This window comes from Marmota flaviventris, chromosome 2 (genome assembly GCF_047511675.1).
Source record: "Marmota flaviventris isolate mMarFla1 chromosome 2, mMarFla1.hap1, whole genome shotgun sequence".
NCBI lineage: Eukaryota > Metazoa > Chordata > Mammalia > Rodentia > Sciuridae > Marmota > Marmota flaviventris.
Window position 1 is genome coordinate 68182804 of NC_092499.1, and position 14510 is coordinate 68197313.

The window sequence follows — 14510 nt, forward strand, 5'->3', positions numbered from 1 at the left end:
TCTGAGAAGCAGGAGCTCATCTGTTGTCTTCAATTCACATATGAGGAAAGGGCAAAAGTTCGGGCGATCCAGTTGGCTACTGGCAAGGCTGGGATAAAAGTGTGAGTCACCTGCCTGGTACATTTGTGGCTTCTCAGTGTTGTATCCAGGACTGGCCTGGGAGGAGCCAGCTCTCTTCTCAGTGACTATGGATATGACCACAGAAGATTCCGGGCAGCTGGTAGAACACAGGCTAACTGCCCTGCTTCTGCACAGGAGACTGCCACTCACCACTGGTCTCCCCTTGACCTCAGGAGATTCAGCAAACCCATGTTCAGGTTGAATCCATCCTCTTAGGTCAGAAGACTCATGGGCCCTCACTCTGCAGGGCTACGGGAACATTTATCTACCACCTGGGCCCTGCAGCCTCTTCCTATCCAACCCCAGCCAGAACAAACTGGGCAAAATGAGATTGGTCCTCCAAGGAGAAAGGGCAGAAATCCCAATGAGCAAGAGGGAGGCATTCCTAGCCCTTCTGAATCCAGGCTTTCTCAATGTGATGAAAACAGAGGATCCATCCTGGCAAAATACACATGCACTCCTCACCCAATATTGGAAGCCATTTGAGGACATGCCCAGACCCCAAGCTAGGAACCCTTGCCTTCTGGGATGCCTCCTGGGACTGGAGAGGGAAAGATGAGGTATTCGCACCAGATATTGGTAACTTCTTATTAGAAAGTATCCCATTTGCCCCGGTCACTCCTCCCTCCCTGCTTTTAGCACAACTTTGGCCCTTGAGGAAGAGAGCTATAGGCTGGCATGTGAGGCCCTCTGCCCCAGACAGGACGCCAGGCCGTGGGTAGACAGAGAAGCAGAAGTAGCACAGAACAAGCTCCTTTCTGTGCATCCTGCTGTCTCTGCCTGCCCCATGAGCATCCTGGTGCCTGGATGACCAATGAGTGCAGAGGGAACACCCTGTGCCCTGACTACTCTAAGAAATCCTCAGCCACCAGCAACTCTCCCCACCCCCGCCAGGCGCAGTAAGAAGGCACACACAGGTCGGTGGGTCAGCAGTGGTTATTGCACCATTGGCACAGAGTGAAATGTGTGTACATTAGCGACAACCACAGGGACAGCAAGGCAACCCTCAAAAGTACCTGAACTAAGTCGGTTACATTCTTCACAGGAGGGGAATAAACAACAAGATGTATACTCGCTCGCACGCACATACCACAGGATGGAAAGCAATAAATTATTGGCCTCATTCCTGAGTCCTAAGAAAAGGCACAGTTAAAGAGCAAAGCCTGCCCAGGTCTCCCCCCGAGGGTCCTCAGCCTGGCAATGGCCAGCCAAGGGCCTGAGCAGTGCTTGCTCTCCCTGGGAAGAAGTGAGCTTAAATATTTGGCTTCCAACCAGAGAGATATTTACAAGGGAAGTGGGAAGCGCGACTCATCTGGGCTTGAGGAAAGGTGTCTGGAGCCCCAGGAGACCACCAGTACACAGAGCAGGCTGCAGGTGAGGTCACGCTAGGTCGCTCTTCTAGGAGAGCAAGGGCAGCCTTCACGAGGGCCCTGGGCAAGGGGCCCATGTAAGCCCAGATTCGTGGGGAGGTATGCCAGGTTCTTCCACACCAACATGGCTCCTGCCCCTGACCAGGAATCAGAGTCAACCTACAGAGTTCAAGGCCTGGAATTTCTCTCTCAGGTTTCTCACTCTGCTCTGCTTGCTTGGGTCTGCTGGGTCCCTGGGACCATCTTCCTTCGGCTGATACTCTACAGAGTCTGGGAAATGTTGGCCTTGTGCCACCATGGCTGCCGGTGAGCTTGGTCCCTGCCCACTGCCCTCCTCATCCAGCCCTGCAGTGGGGCTGGGAAGGGGTCCCTTCTCCATGACAATCACCCGCCGGTTGTTCTCCAGGGTGACGTCTGCGGTGACATACAGGGCTTCACCTCCATTCAGCCGGCTTTGAGGCGGCATCCTAGGAGGTGGGGACTGGGTAGCTCCCTGGCTCCTCTTGGTGTTCAGGCTGCAACAGCGGCCCACTCTGCCAGAGAGAGGGGGCTCCACCATATTCTCAGGCGCAGAGTAGCTCCGGTTGACGGGTGGGCCACGAGGGCGAGGGCGGCTTCCCTCGGCCTGGACAGCCTCATCGTGGGAGGCATACTTGGAGCAGAGTTCTCGGACATCGGGCCAGTTGAAAGTCTCAGTGTCAAAGGGGCTGAGGGGACTCCGAGTGCAGGGCCGGCCCCCAGGTGAGGTGGTCCTTGGGCTGGCAGCAGAAGGGCTGAAGGAGAAACGGCGTGGGGACGTCTCTCTAGCAGAGGAGGGCTTGGGGGGGCTGTGCTCTTGGGCCACCAGCTGCTCGTAGGTGAAGAGAGAGAGCAAGGGCCTTCTCTTGCCTGTGAGGAGAGAGCGAGCCATGAGTGGCTGTGAGAGGAGGGGCCCGAAGGGAGGGCTCCCAACCGCCCTCAGCTCACTTCCCAGGTGAGACTGCTTCCTGGGGCTTGGTACAAAAGAAGAGAAATTCCATTAACTGCCCCTTTATCACAGGGCAACGGGAAGAGAAGAAAAGGCAGTGGGGGGAAGGGGCCAGGAGTCAAAGGAAGAAATGAGAGCTCTGCTCTCATCCTGGTAAGGGAGGGGCCCCTGACCATGTTCCTCCCTCTGCTCCACACAGAGGGCTCACCCAGAGGAGCAGGCTTAGCCTCAGAGCACCAGACCAGAGGCTGGGACTCACCACACATCGGTAGAGCAGGAGGTCCTACTTTTTTGTTTTGGGGTTTTTTTTTTGGTGGGGGATGGATTACCACGGACTCAGGGGCACTCAACCACTGAGCCACATTCCCAACCCTATTTTGTATTTTATTTAGTGATAGGGTCTCACTGAGTTGCTTAGGGCCTCACTAAGTTGCTGAGGCTGGCTTTGAACTCTCGATCCTCCTGCTTCAGCCTCCCGAGTGGCTGGGATTACAGACATGCACCACGGTGCCTGGCCCCACTCCTCCCTTTGACATGGTCTCTTTAGAAGTTACTTTCTCCAAGTTCCCAATTGACTTTTCCACCCCTGGACCATCACCCCCATCATACCTTTGTCACCTCCTAGGTCTCCAGGCTCCTCCTGTGGGCAGGGAACGGTGGGGCTCTTCCCGTCCCTCTCAGGAGCTGCCTTTTCCCACTGCAGTGGCGGCCTGGCCGTCACTGACTTGATGTTCTTGATGCGGAGGCTGTACTGGCGGGCCAGCTGGTAGACCTTGTTCTTGACACGCTCACTCATGTGGCTGTCCATCACATGAGAGAGCTGCATGATGCGGGGGTGCAGTGGGGTGACCAGCTCCCCCTGGGCACCGCTGCTCAGCTCCTTCACCAGTTCTTTCAGCTCCCGAGCCAGGTGGGCCGGGCTGGGCCGTTCCGTGGGGGAGGCGCTTTCTGGTGAGGCGGTAGCCGACTCCTCTGTGATGGCCCCCAGCTCATGCTCCTCCAAAATGAAGAGTGGCTCTTGCAGGTCAAAGCCATTGGCCTGGCCCTGGCCTTGCCCTGTCCGGGGACTCCCCTCAGCAGACTCCATTCTCTCCCACATTTTTACAATTTCAGAAGATGGACGGAACTCAGCATCCGTGATAGGAGCCGAGTCCCCTGTTCCCACCTGGCTGGGTCCTGGGAGATCAAACAGGGCCCAGGAGGCTGGTCGGGAGCCCCCCTGTCTCTTGTACTCTACTGGAGCTGCGGGCTTTGGGTCTGGCCTGGGAAGGTTGTTGAACCTGGAGACGGAGTTTCTCACTAGTCCTTTGGGGATGTAGGAGAGACTCTCCCGGCGCCGGACACTGAAGCCGGCATCATGGTGCTCTGCATTTTCATAGTAGCTCTTGATTTTGTCCAGCAGTAACCTGTCTCGGGTAGAGAGTGTCGATTCCTTCTTCTTGCAGGAAGACCTGTCAGGCTCCACAGGGCTGCCTGCAATTGGGGGTTCTGTCCCATTGACAGAAGGGCCACTCTCTGAGGCCATCCCTGTGCTGATGTCCATTTCTGGAGTGGGCTGGTTGCTGAGGGAGTCCGTGGTGCTGCCCCACCGGGCCAGGCCCTTCTCACTGCCCTCTAAGCTGAGCACGCTACTGCTCCGGCTGACCAGCCGTGGTGTCCCAAAGCCACTGGACTTGCCATCCTCCAGTGCCAGGCTGCTCCGCCGAGAGAAGCTGCTGACAAAACGCTCAGCAATGACACTGGCCTGGTCTAGCACAGAGGGTGGCAGGAGGCTCTCTGGCTCCTGGACTGTCCCCATTTCCTCCTCCTCTTCTTCACTGCTCAGGGCCTTAAGGTCCTCGTTGCTGTCGGCCACCACTAAGTCCACCATGTCACCTGGGTGGTCCATCTCCAGCAGCCCCTGGTGGGCATCAAGCTGTGTTTCCAGGACCTCTGGAGACTCTGCGTCTGAAGGCATGTCCTCAGTGCTGGGACCTTCCACAGCAGCAAAGACCTCCTGTTCAGGCCCAAGCTCAGGGTCTGGCTCAACCTGAGACACAGGAGAGAGAGCTCACGTGAGTATAAAGCCTCCCTCATGACACTGGGAGACACGAGGATGGCATGGTCTGCTCAGAGCCTGTGAGAGGGCCTGTAGGGTAGGACTGGAAGACAGGATGAGTGTGACTCAGTAGGGTGACAGGGCCTCACAGAAAGGAAAATGAGGATGTTGGTTTGTTTTGTTTTGTTCTGTTGGTACTGGGGATCTAACCCAGGGATGCCTTCCCACTGAGCACCCCCAGCCCATTTGTTTTTTAAGACAAGGTCTCACTAAGTTGCTAAGGCCAGCCTCGACTTGTGATCCTGTCTCAGCCTCCTGAGCTGCTGGGATTACAGGTGCACACCACCACACCCAGCAATGATGGTGTTTTTAATCACCCTGCAGCTAGGGTGCTGGGCTCATGTCCTCACACCAAGAAAATCATGAGGAATGGGGAAGGGCAGGGACACCTCTCAATGGCAGCCTGCCTGTGAACTATAGGCACAAGGTGGAGATTTAACACTGGGCCAAGCACTGCCCCTGACTCCCAGGGGCTGGCTCTCACTGAGCCATAGCACTAGGAATCCTTGGTCTGAAGGTAAGTCTCCTACCCAAGCTCTCAAGGTTCCAGACCCAGGCTGTGTGAGTGACATTCCAACTTCCCTAAGGGACCAAGGCCTCTGTGGGATGTAAGGAAGGAGGGCAACACAACCATGTGCCAAAACCCTGTTAGACCGTGAGGACAGGGAATTGGCTCCTACCAGACCCAGTACCTGTGGGCCTAGCATAAATGCATATGCCAGGACTGGGGTTGGAGCTCAGTGGCAGAGCACTTGCCTCGCAACTGTGAGGCACTGGGTTCGATCCTCAGCACCACATACAAATAAACAAATAGAGGTCCATCAACAACTACAAAAAAAAATCTTAAATGCATTTCCCAACAGATGGACATGGAAAGAAGCAAATTTGAGAATTCCCTCTTGACCACCACCTAAAGTATGGCTAGTCCAAACTGAGAATATATTTCAAAGGTTTTCTCTCTCTTTCTATATATATATAAAAGGATAAAATGCATCCATAACTTTTTATATTGATTACATGTTGAAATGATAATATTTTGGACCTACTGGGTTATATAAAATATAATGCTAAAATTAATTTCACGTTTCTTTTTAACATAGCTACTAGAAAACTAACATTACATGTGGGACTTACATCCTATTATTATTGCACAGTGCCACTTTCTATGGTCTGGATGATAGTGTCATCCTAAAACTGATGTGAGACCCTAACACCCAGTGTGACAGCATTAACCAACTGTGCCTTTTGGAGGTGATTAAGTCGTGGGTGGGGGCTCCTCCTTCATGAATGGAATTAGTGCCCTTAGAAAAGAAGCTTGAGGGAGTTTCTTTGCCCCTTCCACTGTGAGAGGACACAGCGAGAAGAGGACATCTATGAAGCAGAAAGCGGTCCTTCACTAGATATGGAATCTGCTGGTCCCTTGATCTTGGACCTTCCAGCTTGCAGGACTATGAATAATAAATTTGTTGTTTTTTTATTATTATTCCTTGCAGTACTGGGGATTGGACCCAGGGGTGGTCTACCACTGAGCTACATCCCCAATCCTTTTTATTTTTCGAGACAGGGTCTTGTTAAGTTGCTGAGGCTGGTCTCGAACTTGCAATTCTCCTGCCTCAGCCTCCCAAGTCACTAGGATTATAGGCATGTACCATTGCACCCAGCAATTTCTGTTGTTTTATAAGCTCCCAATCTAAGTATAGCAACCCAAACAAACAAGGACATCATGGTCTATTCCTATCCAGTGTCATCCAGCTTTTTAGTCTCTCCTGGCTAGGAAGGACAACCTGGGGTCTAGCCTAGCTTGTGACCTTTTCCCTATAACTTTGGAAGTCAGCTGGACTTGCCATCCCAAGGAGGTGGTGAAGGTGATGGAGGAGGAGGAGGAGGAGGAACAGCAGCAGCAGCAAAGGAGTCAGCTCCATACAACCCACAGTCAGCATGAGGTAGGAGAAGAGGAAGGTGGGCCTCTGAGCCAGAGATCCAGATCCACTCTCCGCTCTACCCAGCTGCAGCCCACCACTTAACCGCTCAGAGCCTCTTCTCCTTCTAGAGCTATTGCAGGGAAAAGAAGGGAGAGACAAAACAAAGCATAGGAGGCGTCCAATAGATGTCAATACCCTATTCCTTTGTCCAGGTGGCTGCAGGAGTGATTTAAATGTCTGGCACGCTGGCAGAGTCAGAGCCTTCTGCTGTATATAAGGTGGCCTAGCTTAGAGGACCTGAAGTCCTGGTTCACTTCCATTAGCTATGTCCCTTGGCATGTGGCTGTATCTGTCTCAAGGAAGGGTCAACTTTTTTTATAATTTATGGAAGGGGCTATCTATTCACCAAACCATATACCCTAGACTGGACAGGTCTCCTGAAGGGGCAAGAGTTCGGGGGGGTGGGGGGACACAGCCCTATTTCCAAGAGCACAGTGGGACAGTTCCTGTCTCAAAGACCTGCTTGCAGACCTGGAGATTGGGGCTCCAGGCACCCCCACATTATCTCCATCCCATTTGCTGGCCACTCACCTCTGGCAGAGAAGAGATAGACTCGAAGCTCAGATGCTTCTCAGCACTGGTTGGAGAATGGTTACTGGGCCTTCTGCAGCTTTTGGGGCCTTCAGATTCCCTGTGTCCCTTCCCCTGAAGCAAGAAGACGTCAGTCATCAACTCCAGGACAACTGGGAGCTGGTCCCTTCTGCATCCCAACATGGACAGCATGTCCCATACCCAAGGAGGTTGGGCTGCCCTAAGCTAGCCCCGGACCTGAGACATTCCAGAGCACCTGACCCACCAGGCCTGGGGCCGCAGAGAGCCTTGCCAGGTATGCAGCTTTGGAAAAGCCCAGCCACTTTTCCTTCCAGGCCAAGTGGCCTTGACCTTTTAGCCCTGCAGTGTGCTGGCTTCTCCTCCCCCACCCCACCCCCACCCCATTAGTCCTACTCAGTGGGTTAGTGCCCAGTCCTGGAACAGCGCATGCCAGGGACTCACCAGGGCATGACAATGAGTGAGGAGGTTAAGAAGTGCTGATAGGAGTGAAGAAACAGGGCAGGGTGGGGAGGGGACAGGAGGGGACTCTCAGATGGGCATGCATGAGCTAGGGAACATGCAAGGAGGAGGGGAGATCAAAGAGACACCTCACCATAGCACCCCGGGAGAAAAGTAAAGCGTTGGCTCGATAGTGCCAGCAGTGGAGGGCGGCCAGCAGGGAGCTGGCAAAGTCAGCTACCTGCTCTGCCACTGCCAGACTCTCCTCCTCCTCCTCCTCCTCCTCCTCCGAGCCTGGGGGCTCCGGCCTGGCCCCCTTCTCGCTGCCTTCATGCCCTTCCAGGTCCTCCAGAGAGACCGGAAAGGCCTGCTCCTCCTCCTCCTCCTCCACCACCTCCTCCTCCTCCTCTTCCTCCTGCTCCTCTTGGGCAGCCCCTTCAGCCTGTGGCTGCAGGCCCCGTGTATGGAGGGGCTGCCCAAAGTCCAGGAGGGCACCAGCACTGCCTGCATGCTGTTCAGAGCACAAGAGCCCTCGTGACCAGCCTTGTGGGCAACCTCCTCCCCTCCCACAGGCAAATGGGGGCAGGGAGTGGGGGGCTTCACACAGACAACCATCCATGCCCAGCCTCGGCCTCCACGGGATTCCAGTGAGGAGGGGGGCATCTCATGGTGGGGAGGCTTGGATCAAGTTGGGAACACAGGCCCTGAAGAAGCCTGACTGCCTCAGAGAGGGGAATGAGAGGGGAATGAGAAAGGCTCTAGGTGGGAAGGATGCCACTCCAGGAGAGGGTACAAAGGGTCCCCTGGGGCAAGGACCATCTTATTCATCCCTGTGACCCTGTGCCAGAGCCTGGCACCCAATAGGTGTTGATAGGTATATGGTGAATGAATGAAGACAGTAAGTAGCGGGGTGGGCCGACCTGGGCTATCCCTCCCACCCTCGGTCCTGCCAGCCCTTCTTCCCCGGCCTCTGCACCCACTGGCCTTACCTTCATTCCTGCTCCTCTGGCTGCTGACACCACCACCAGGTCCCCAGCACATGGGGAGGAGAAAAGACCAATAAGCAGGAGAAAGGGCCTCTTTAGAGAGGCCAGAGCCCCCAGGGAAGCCTCACTGAGGGCTCGGGCTCCAAAGACCCTTCACCCTGGGCTTTCAAAGGAATGGCTAACAGATGATCAGGAGCACAGGTCTGTGCCTGCTGCTTGGCTCCTGTTGTTATGGAGGAAAGGGTATAAGGCATGCAAGTTGAGGTAGAGCTCAATCCCCTCTTCAGGTGACATGAGGAACAGAGATGAGTTCCCTCAACCTGTTCTCCACAACCCCCCACCTGCTTCGCCCTCGCACCCCACCCAACGCTCCCTGCAAATCCCATCCACCCCCTCACATACTCACCTTTCTCGTTTAGTTGCCTGAGCAGGTGTCTGGTCGGCTCTGAGGAACACAAATGGGCAGAGTCAGCACAGGCCAAGAAATAGCGACACCTGGCCTGCATCCCACGCTCACAGCACCGCAGGCCCATCACCAGCTCAAAGTCCCTCTGGCTCACCTCCAGCAACCCTACGGCCCCAGGGAGGCTCCCTCCACACTGTCACCAAGCCTCCTCACACCTTGCCAACAGGGAGGCAGGGCCTGGGCCACTCCCATCCCGCTGCAGAGCCCCACAGTGCAGCATGTTACCCCAGTCCTTACAATAGAACACCCATGGCCTTTAGTTCTAGAGCCATAGAGACGGGATGGGCTCCATGCAGCCCCTTCAGACTACCCAGCCATGTCGCCCTTTTCCCTCTCTGGCAAAGACCTTGTCAGCACACTGGCTACAACCCCATAGCACCCTAGCTGGAAAACAGAGGTCACACCCGACTTCCTACGGCCCTGAAAGCCTAGCATCGCACAGCCTCGTTGCCTGTTGGGGAGTGTCGCCCAGCTGGATAAGGGGTGACCAGGCTCTGGGGACAGGACACAAAACATATCCATTAGACTGGTGGTGCCATGACCTCCTACCCCAGCCTTTCTGGGGGCAGACCTGAGGGATAGGAAGACCTTATCTCAAGAGATCCCTCTATGGAACCCCTAGCCTATCCCCATAGTTGCCCAGCTGGAGTTAAATAGGAGGCTTAGGGCCGGTCACGGTTTTCTATAAACTTGGAGCCAAGTTCTCTCAGCTGACCCTTGTCAGATGGGCAGACTGAAGAACTTCTTTACTCCTGAGATACACACATAAGTACGCGCTCTAACTGCATCAACATAAGTAAGCACCTCATTGCTTTTGAAGTGAGAAATAGAATATACTTTATTCTTTCATTTTAAAAGTTGTAATCAAGAATACTTAACAGGGGCTGAAGGTGTAGCTCGGTGGCAAAGCACTTGCCTAGCATGTGTGAGCCCTTGGGTTTGATTCCCAAAACCATCAAAAAAAAAGAATTTTTTTTTAAGACAACTTAAGATGTAACCATAGACCTTACTTATCCTATAGTGCACTTGTGTGCCCAATTCAGTTCTCTGGAAGGAGAGAGTAGAAAAAACTCCTGGGGAAGGCAGAGTAGTTGGCTAAGCCCAGGCACTAGGTCTTTGCAGGTAGCCTGAGATCCCCTCTCAGTAGCTCCCTAGTCTGTTTTTATCCACAGTTTCCATAAGTTCTTTCCATTGATTTCTAACCCAGAGAAGGAGGGAAAAGGGATACTAGAGACAGACATTCTCGGACTAAGGAGACTTTTCCTTAAAAACCCTTTTCAAAGTGCTATGGAAGAACTATCACGATGAACACATCTCAAATGCAGGCTGTCTCTATGGCAACCCACAGCCCCTACCCCAGGGCTTCTGGAGCATCTGGCAGCTTCTTCCCCACCAGTGACGCTGCACCAGCTCCAGAAAATGAACAGTTCAAGCACGGCCAGCACCCCCTGCCCTAGAGTCTCAAGAGTATCAAACGTTTCAGGAAGATGTCTGTTTTCTTAAAGTTAAAAATAAAACTCATAAACAAGTGAACAAACTGTTAAAACCAAACTCTTGTAGTATTTATTTATTTATAGGTTAAAATCTCAGCCACATGAGGGGCTGGGGATGTGGCTCAGAGGTAGAGCACCTGCCTAGCACGGCGAGACCCTGGGTTCAATCCTCAGCACCATATAAAGATAAATAAAGGTATTGTGTCCAACTACAACTAAAAAAAAAAAATCTCAGCCACGTGGAAATTTCGGCTGTATAAAATGGCTCATTTCCTGACTGCCTTGGTGATAGCTTGGTTGAGATGTAATTTTTATACCACACAATGCATTTAAAGTGTACGAGTTGACGGTTTTAAGTATATTACAGTTGTGCATCGGAGGGAGAGTTTTGATGCTGACATTATGACAGACAGTACTACGGTTACCATAGCTACTATTATCACTTAAAAGCTTCCATGTTCCAAGAGCTTCTAATGTTAAGCTATGGCAAGTTAAGCGGGAACATCAGAGGAAAGGGAACAAAATAAGCCTAAGACCAATAAAGCAACACCCCCAATTTGGAGCTTTTAACCATAAAATTTTCGTAACCATTTCAAGTTTGCCCAGGGTTCAAGATCTACCTGAAGTAATACCAAACAATACAAAAACAGGACCACCTGGCTTCCCTACTAGAAGGCCAAAGCCCACTCGTCAATCCACATGGGTGTCCAGGGCAACCCATGGGTCAGTCACTCAACCCAATGCAGAGCTGGAGTTATAGCTCAGTGGTAGAACAATTGCCTAGCAAGTATGAGCTAGATGAATAAAAGTTCATCTACAACTAAAAATATTTTTTAAAGAAACAAAAAAACAATGCCATTGTGGATCCAAACCAAGACACTGCTCTTAGTCACTCCACAATCTTTCTCTCAGGGCAACTATGAGATGGTTCTCAATCCCCATCCCCAACCCAAATCTGTCCCCAGCCTTTAGACCAAAGGGCAGAGTAAAAACAGACCAGAAAACACACATGTGCATTAGCATCACTGCAGAGCTAAGAATAAAAGCAAGGTTTTCTCTTTCTAAATAGACGATTCATTATAATAAATCCAAGAACACGTTGGCAAGTCCAGCAATGGAAGAAGGCCCAGGGGAGGAAAATGGAACCATTTCCTGAGACCCAAAGTAAATATTTCCTGTCTGGATTTGGTGCCACTTGGTCTAATTCATTTTCCTCATGTCCTGCTTCTGCTTTGCCATTCCAGAACTAGGCTGGGGATCACACAATGATGTCCTAGTGTTCCTCCCACTGGCTTAGTGTTCTGAGTGGAAAGGAGGGAGGTTTGGATGCAAGAGAGCTAAGAAGGGGCTGAGGCCTGAATGAACAAGTATTCCTAGGTCCTTAAAGGGGGCTGCCCAAGCTGGTGGGCAAGAAGAGCCCAGAAGTACCCTGAGGAGGGCAGTAAGAGCACAGGGAAAAAATACTCCATGGATGGCCTGCTGCCCTTGTCCTAGTTTTTGGAGAGATGAAAACATATTGCCACAGATGACTCCCTGCCTGGTCCAGGGTCCTACAAAAAGGTCTCCTGCCCATACAACCGTCCCTTACCAGATTGCCGGCGCCCCTGGCGCACATGGGTGGACACCTCATCCTGAGAGGACCAAGCCTTCTTCAGCCGCTCTGGACTACAGCGGTACCGATTGGGATCTGCAACCAGAAGAAAGACAATCAGGTTTTGGATTCCATGGACCTTGACCTAGACCCAGCCCTTACCCAGCCACACCTCTGCTACCCAACCCCAGATCCAGGGCCCAGATGCCTCCAGAGTACCCTCCATCTTCTTCCATCTGGGGTCTTCAGGCTGAGAATCCTGCTCCTCAGCAGGACGGATTCCCTAATTGTGTAGATGACCTTCAACACTTGACAGAGGAGCCCCTCGCCCTCCCTGCTCCTGGAATAAAATTAGGCAAAGCCTGCCCAGGATGCAGCCTGACCTAACAGTGTATAATTAGGAACAAAAAAGGCAAAAAAGGATCACTCACAATAGGAATCCATTTCCAAGATGGCTTCCTTGGCCTAGAAACGAAGAAAACCCACCTAGTTACTACCTTGCTGTGTGCTGTACCTCTCTCACCCACTAGGACACCCCACAGAGCCACAACAAGGCCTGCGTACCTGCTATACCAATATCCACTGTCCACTGGAGCCAGTATCCAGAGGGTGGGGCCCCAGCAGATCCTCTGGACCTGGCCCCGAGGGACACACTCTCTCCATGCCCCACCAGAAGCACTCTGGGAACTGACCTTCTGGGGAATGGTGGCATGGTGGTTCTCCAGGATGAGCCTCTTGATGTGATGAGTCCAGCTCCGTTTCTCCTCCACTGTCTTGGCCTGAGAGGACCCAAGGGAAAGGGACCCCGGGGTTATTAGTATAGGCTGAAGCTGCTGGGCACAGACAGCACTTCTGCCTGAGGGAAAGGTGGGAGGAAGGACTGTGCTGGGCTCTCGGTGAGGTTGCCTTGACTCTTCACCACGACCCCAGGGTGTCTGCAATGACCCCTTTACAGATGGAGACACTGGGTCTTGGGGCAGCGGGGTGAGCCAAGGAGCCAGGAATCACATGCACAGGTGCTCGCCAGTCTTGGTCCCCACCCCAGCACCCTGGCCACCCCTCACCTGGATGCTGTACTGTTGCTTGCTGTGCTTGTAGTGGGTGACAGTGAAGCACAGGGAATCTTTGGTGCTCTCAATCAGCATCAGGGAGGAGCACTGGGGACAAAGGGAAGAGGGAGTCAGAGGGAGGAAGGGGGGACCAGCCATTGAGACAGTCTCACTAGGCTGGTGCTGGAGCCTGGTGAAGCAGACAAGAAGCAGAAGAGACAGGACCCTTTGGGAAGGGAGAAGACAGCAGAGGAGCTGGGGTGGCCTAGTTACCGGGATGTGACCCTTGTAGACAAAATGGTCGCCCCGTTTCTTGGTGATGAACAGTGTTTTGTCAAAGAGGAAGAAAGTCCTTTCGTTGCGCACACGGTGCACACGGAACGTGCCCTCCAGGACAAGCTCCCCGTAGATGGTCAGGTCTGGCCCCTTCCAGTTGATGAGCAGTGACTGAATTTCCTACAGCAGAAAGACCCCCAACCACCAGGGTCAGGCTTCACAGGCCCCAGAAGGCTCTTCAGACATCACCCCTCAGCTCATCTCAGCAGGGCAGTGACATTCCCTGTCCCCAGCCTGGCCCACCCACCCAGGCATCTCCACCCACCTCCCAGACCCAGAGCACCTGGAGACGAACGGCATGCTCGTGCCTCCTCTTCATGTCATTGATGTACCAGGCCACACAGGTCATGGTGTCAATGGCATCTTCCACCACCTCAAAGCCATCCTCTTCTTCATCAAAATGTTTGGCAATTTCCTGCACAGGAGAAAGGGGTTTGGACAATGTGGACTCAAAGGCCCTGCCCCTCCCTGAGACTCCATGTCCAGGGAAGGACACCTGGGCTACCTGGAGCAGCAGGTGGTACTTGAGGATGCGCTGGACTGGCTTCAGGAGGTAGGAGCCCAAGGGCAGTGAGTGCTGTAGCAGCTCCTGCCGGTCCCGAAAGAACTTGGCCTGCTGCTTGTCCCGCATACATTCTGTCAGGGCAGCCACAGAGCTGGGAGTAGGAAGAAGGAGTGTCACTGCTGGGGGGAAGGCCTGGTGAGGAGGAAGGGACTCCAGACTCACCACATGGCTCGGCATCCCATCCCACCCCAATTACTCACTTGGGGTAGTTGTTGCAATACTGGGTGTAGATATCAAACTCTTGGCTCTAAGAGAGATCAAGAAATAGTAATTTCAGGAAGTTTCTCATTTGACTATAAACCGTGTGGGACCCCTGGCCCCTAAGTGCCCTCTGTCTCCCCTTCCCCTGAGTGCCTGCAGAAACACCTTTGTATTCATTTCTCTAGGGCATCCCATCCACCAGGCAGACCCTGGGCACAGGGCACCCGGCCCTTCCCCTGGAGAGGGATCCCCAGGACTCAGGTATCTTCATGTATTGGGCTTTCCTTTCCCTTTAA

At 53.2% G+C, this 14510-nt stretch overlaps 1 protein-coding gene across 11 annotated transcripts in view; it reads right to left on the reverse strand.

Moving 5' to 3' along the window:
* Positions 1-1038: 1038 nt before the first annotated feature.
* Positions 1039-14510, reverse strand: part of Plekhg3 (pleckstrin homology and RhoGEF domain containing G3) — a 40316-nt gene continuing 26844 nt past the window's right edge. For 8 of the 11 annotated variants that reach the window (XM_027929388.2, XM_027929386.2, XM_027929390.2 and 5 more), the window contains 14 exons: positions 14214-14260; positions 13954-14104; positions 13732-13863; positions 13386-13568; positions 13128-13220; positions 12756-12842; positions 12495-12528; positions 12061-12159; positions 8920-8958; positions 8517-8539; positions 7682-8038; positions 7069-7182; positions 3067-4486; positions 1039-2378 (listed from right to left, as the gene is read on the reverse strand). In XM_027929388.2, coding sequence (XP_027785189.1) covers positions 1645-2378; positions 3067-4486; positions 7069-7182; positions 7682-8038; positions 8517-8539; positions 8920-8958; positions 12061-12159; positions 12495-12528; positions 12756-12842; positions 13128-13220; positions 13386-13568; positions 13732-13863; positions 13954-14104; positions 14214-14260 — 3513 coding nt within the window. In that variant the 3' untranslated portion in view covers positions 1039-1644. The remainder of the gene's footprint in view (positions 2379-3066; positions 4487-7068; positions 7183-7681; positions 8039-8516; positions 8540-8919; positions 8959-12060; positions 12160-12494; positions 12529-12755; positions 12843-13127; positions 13221-13385; positions 13569-13731; positions 13864-13953; positions 14105-14213; positions 14261-14510) is intronic. The other 3 variants (XM_071607959.1, XM_071607960.1, XM_027929393.2) reach the window with 3 other exon arrangements.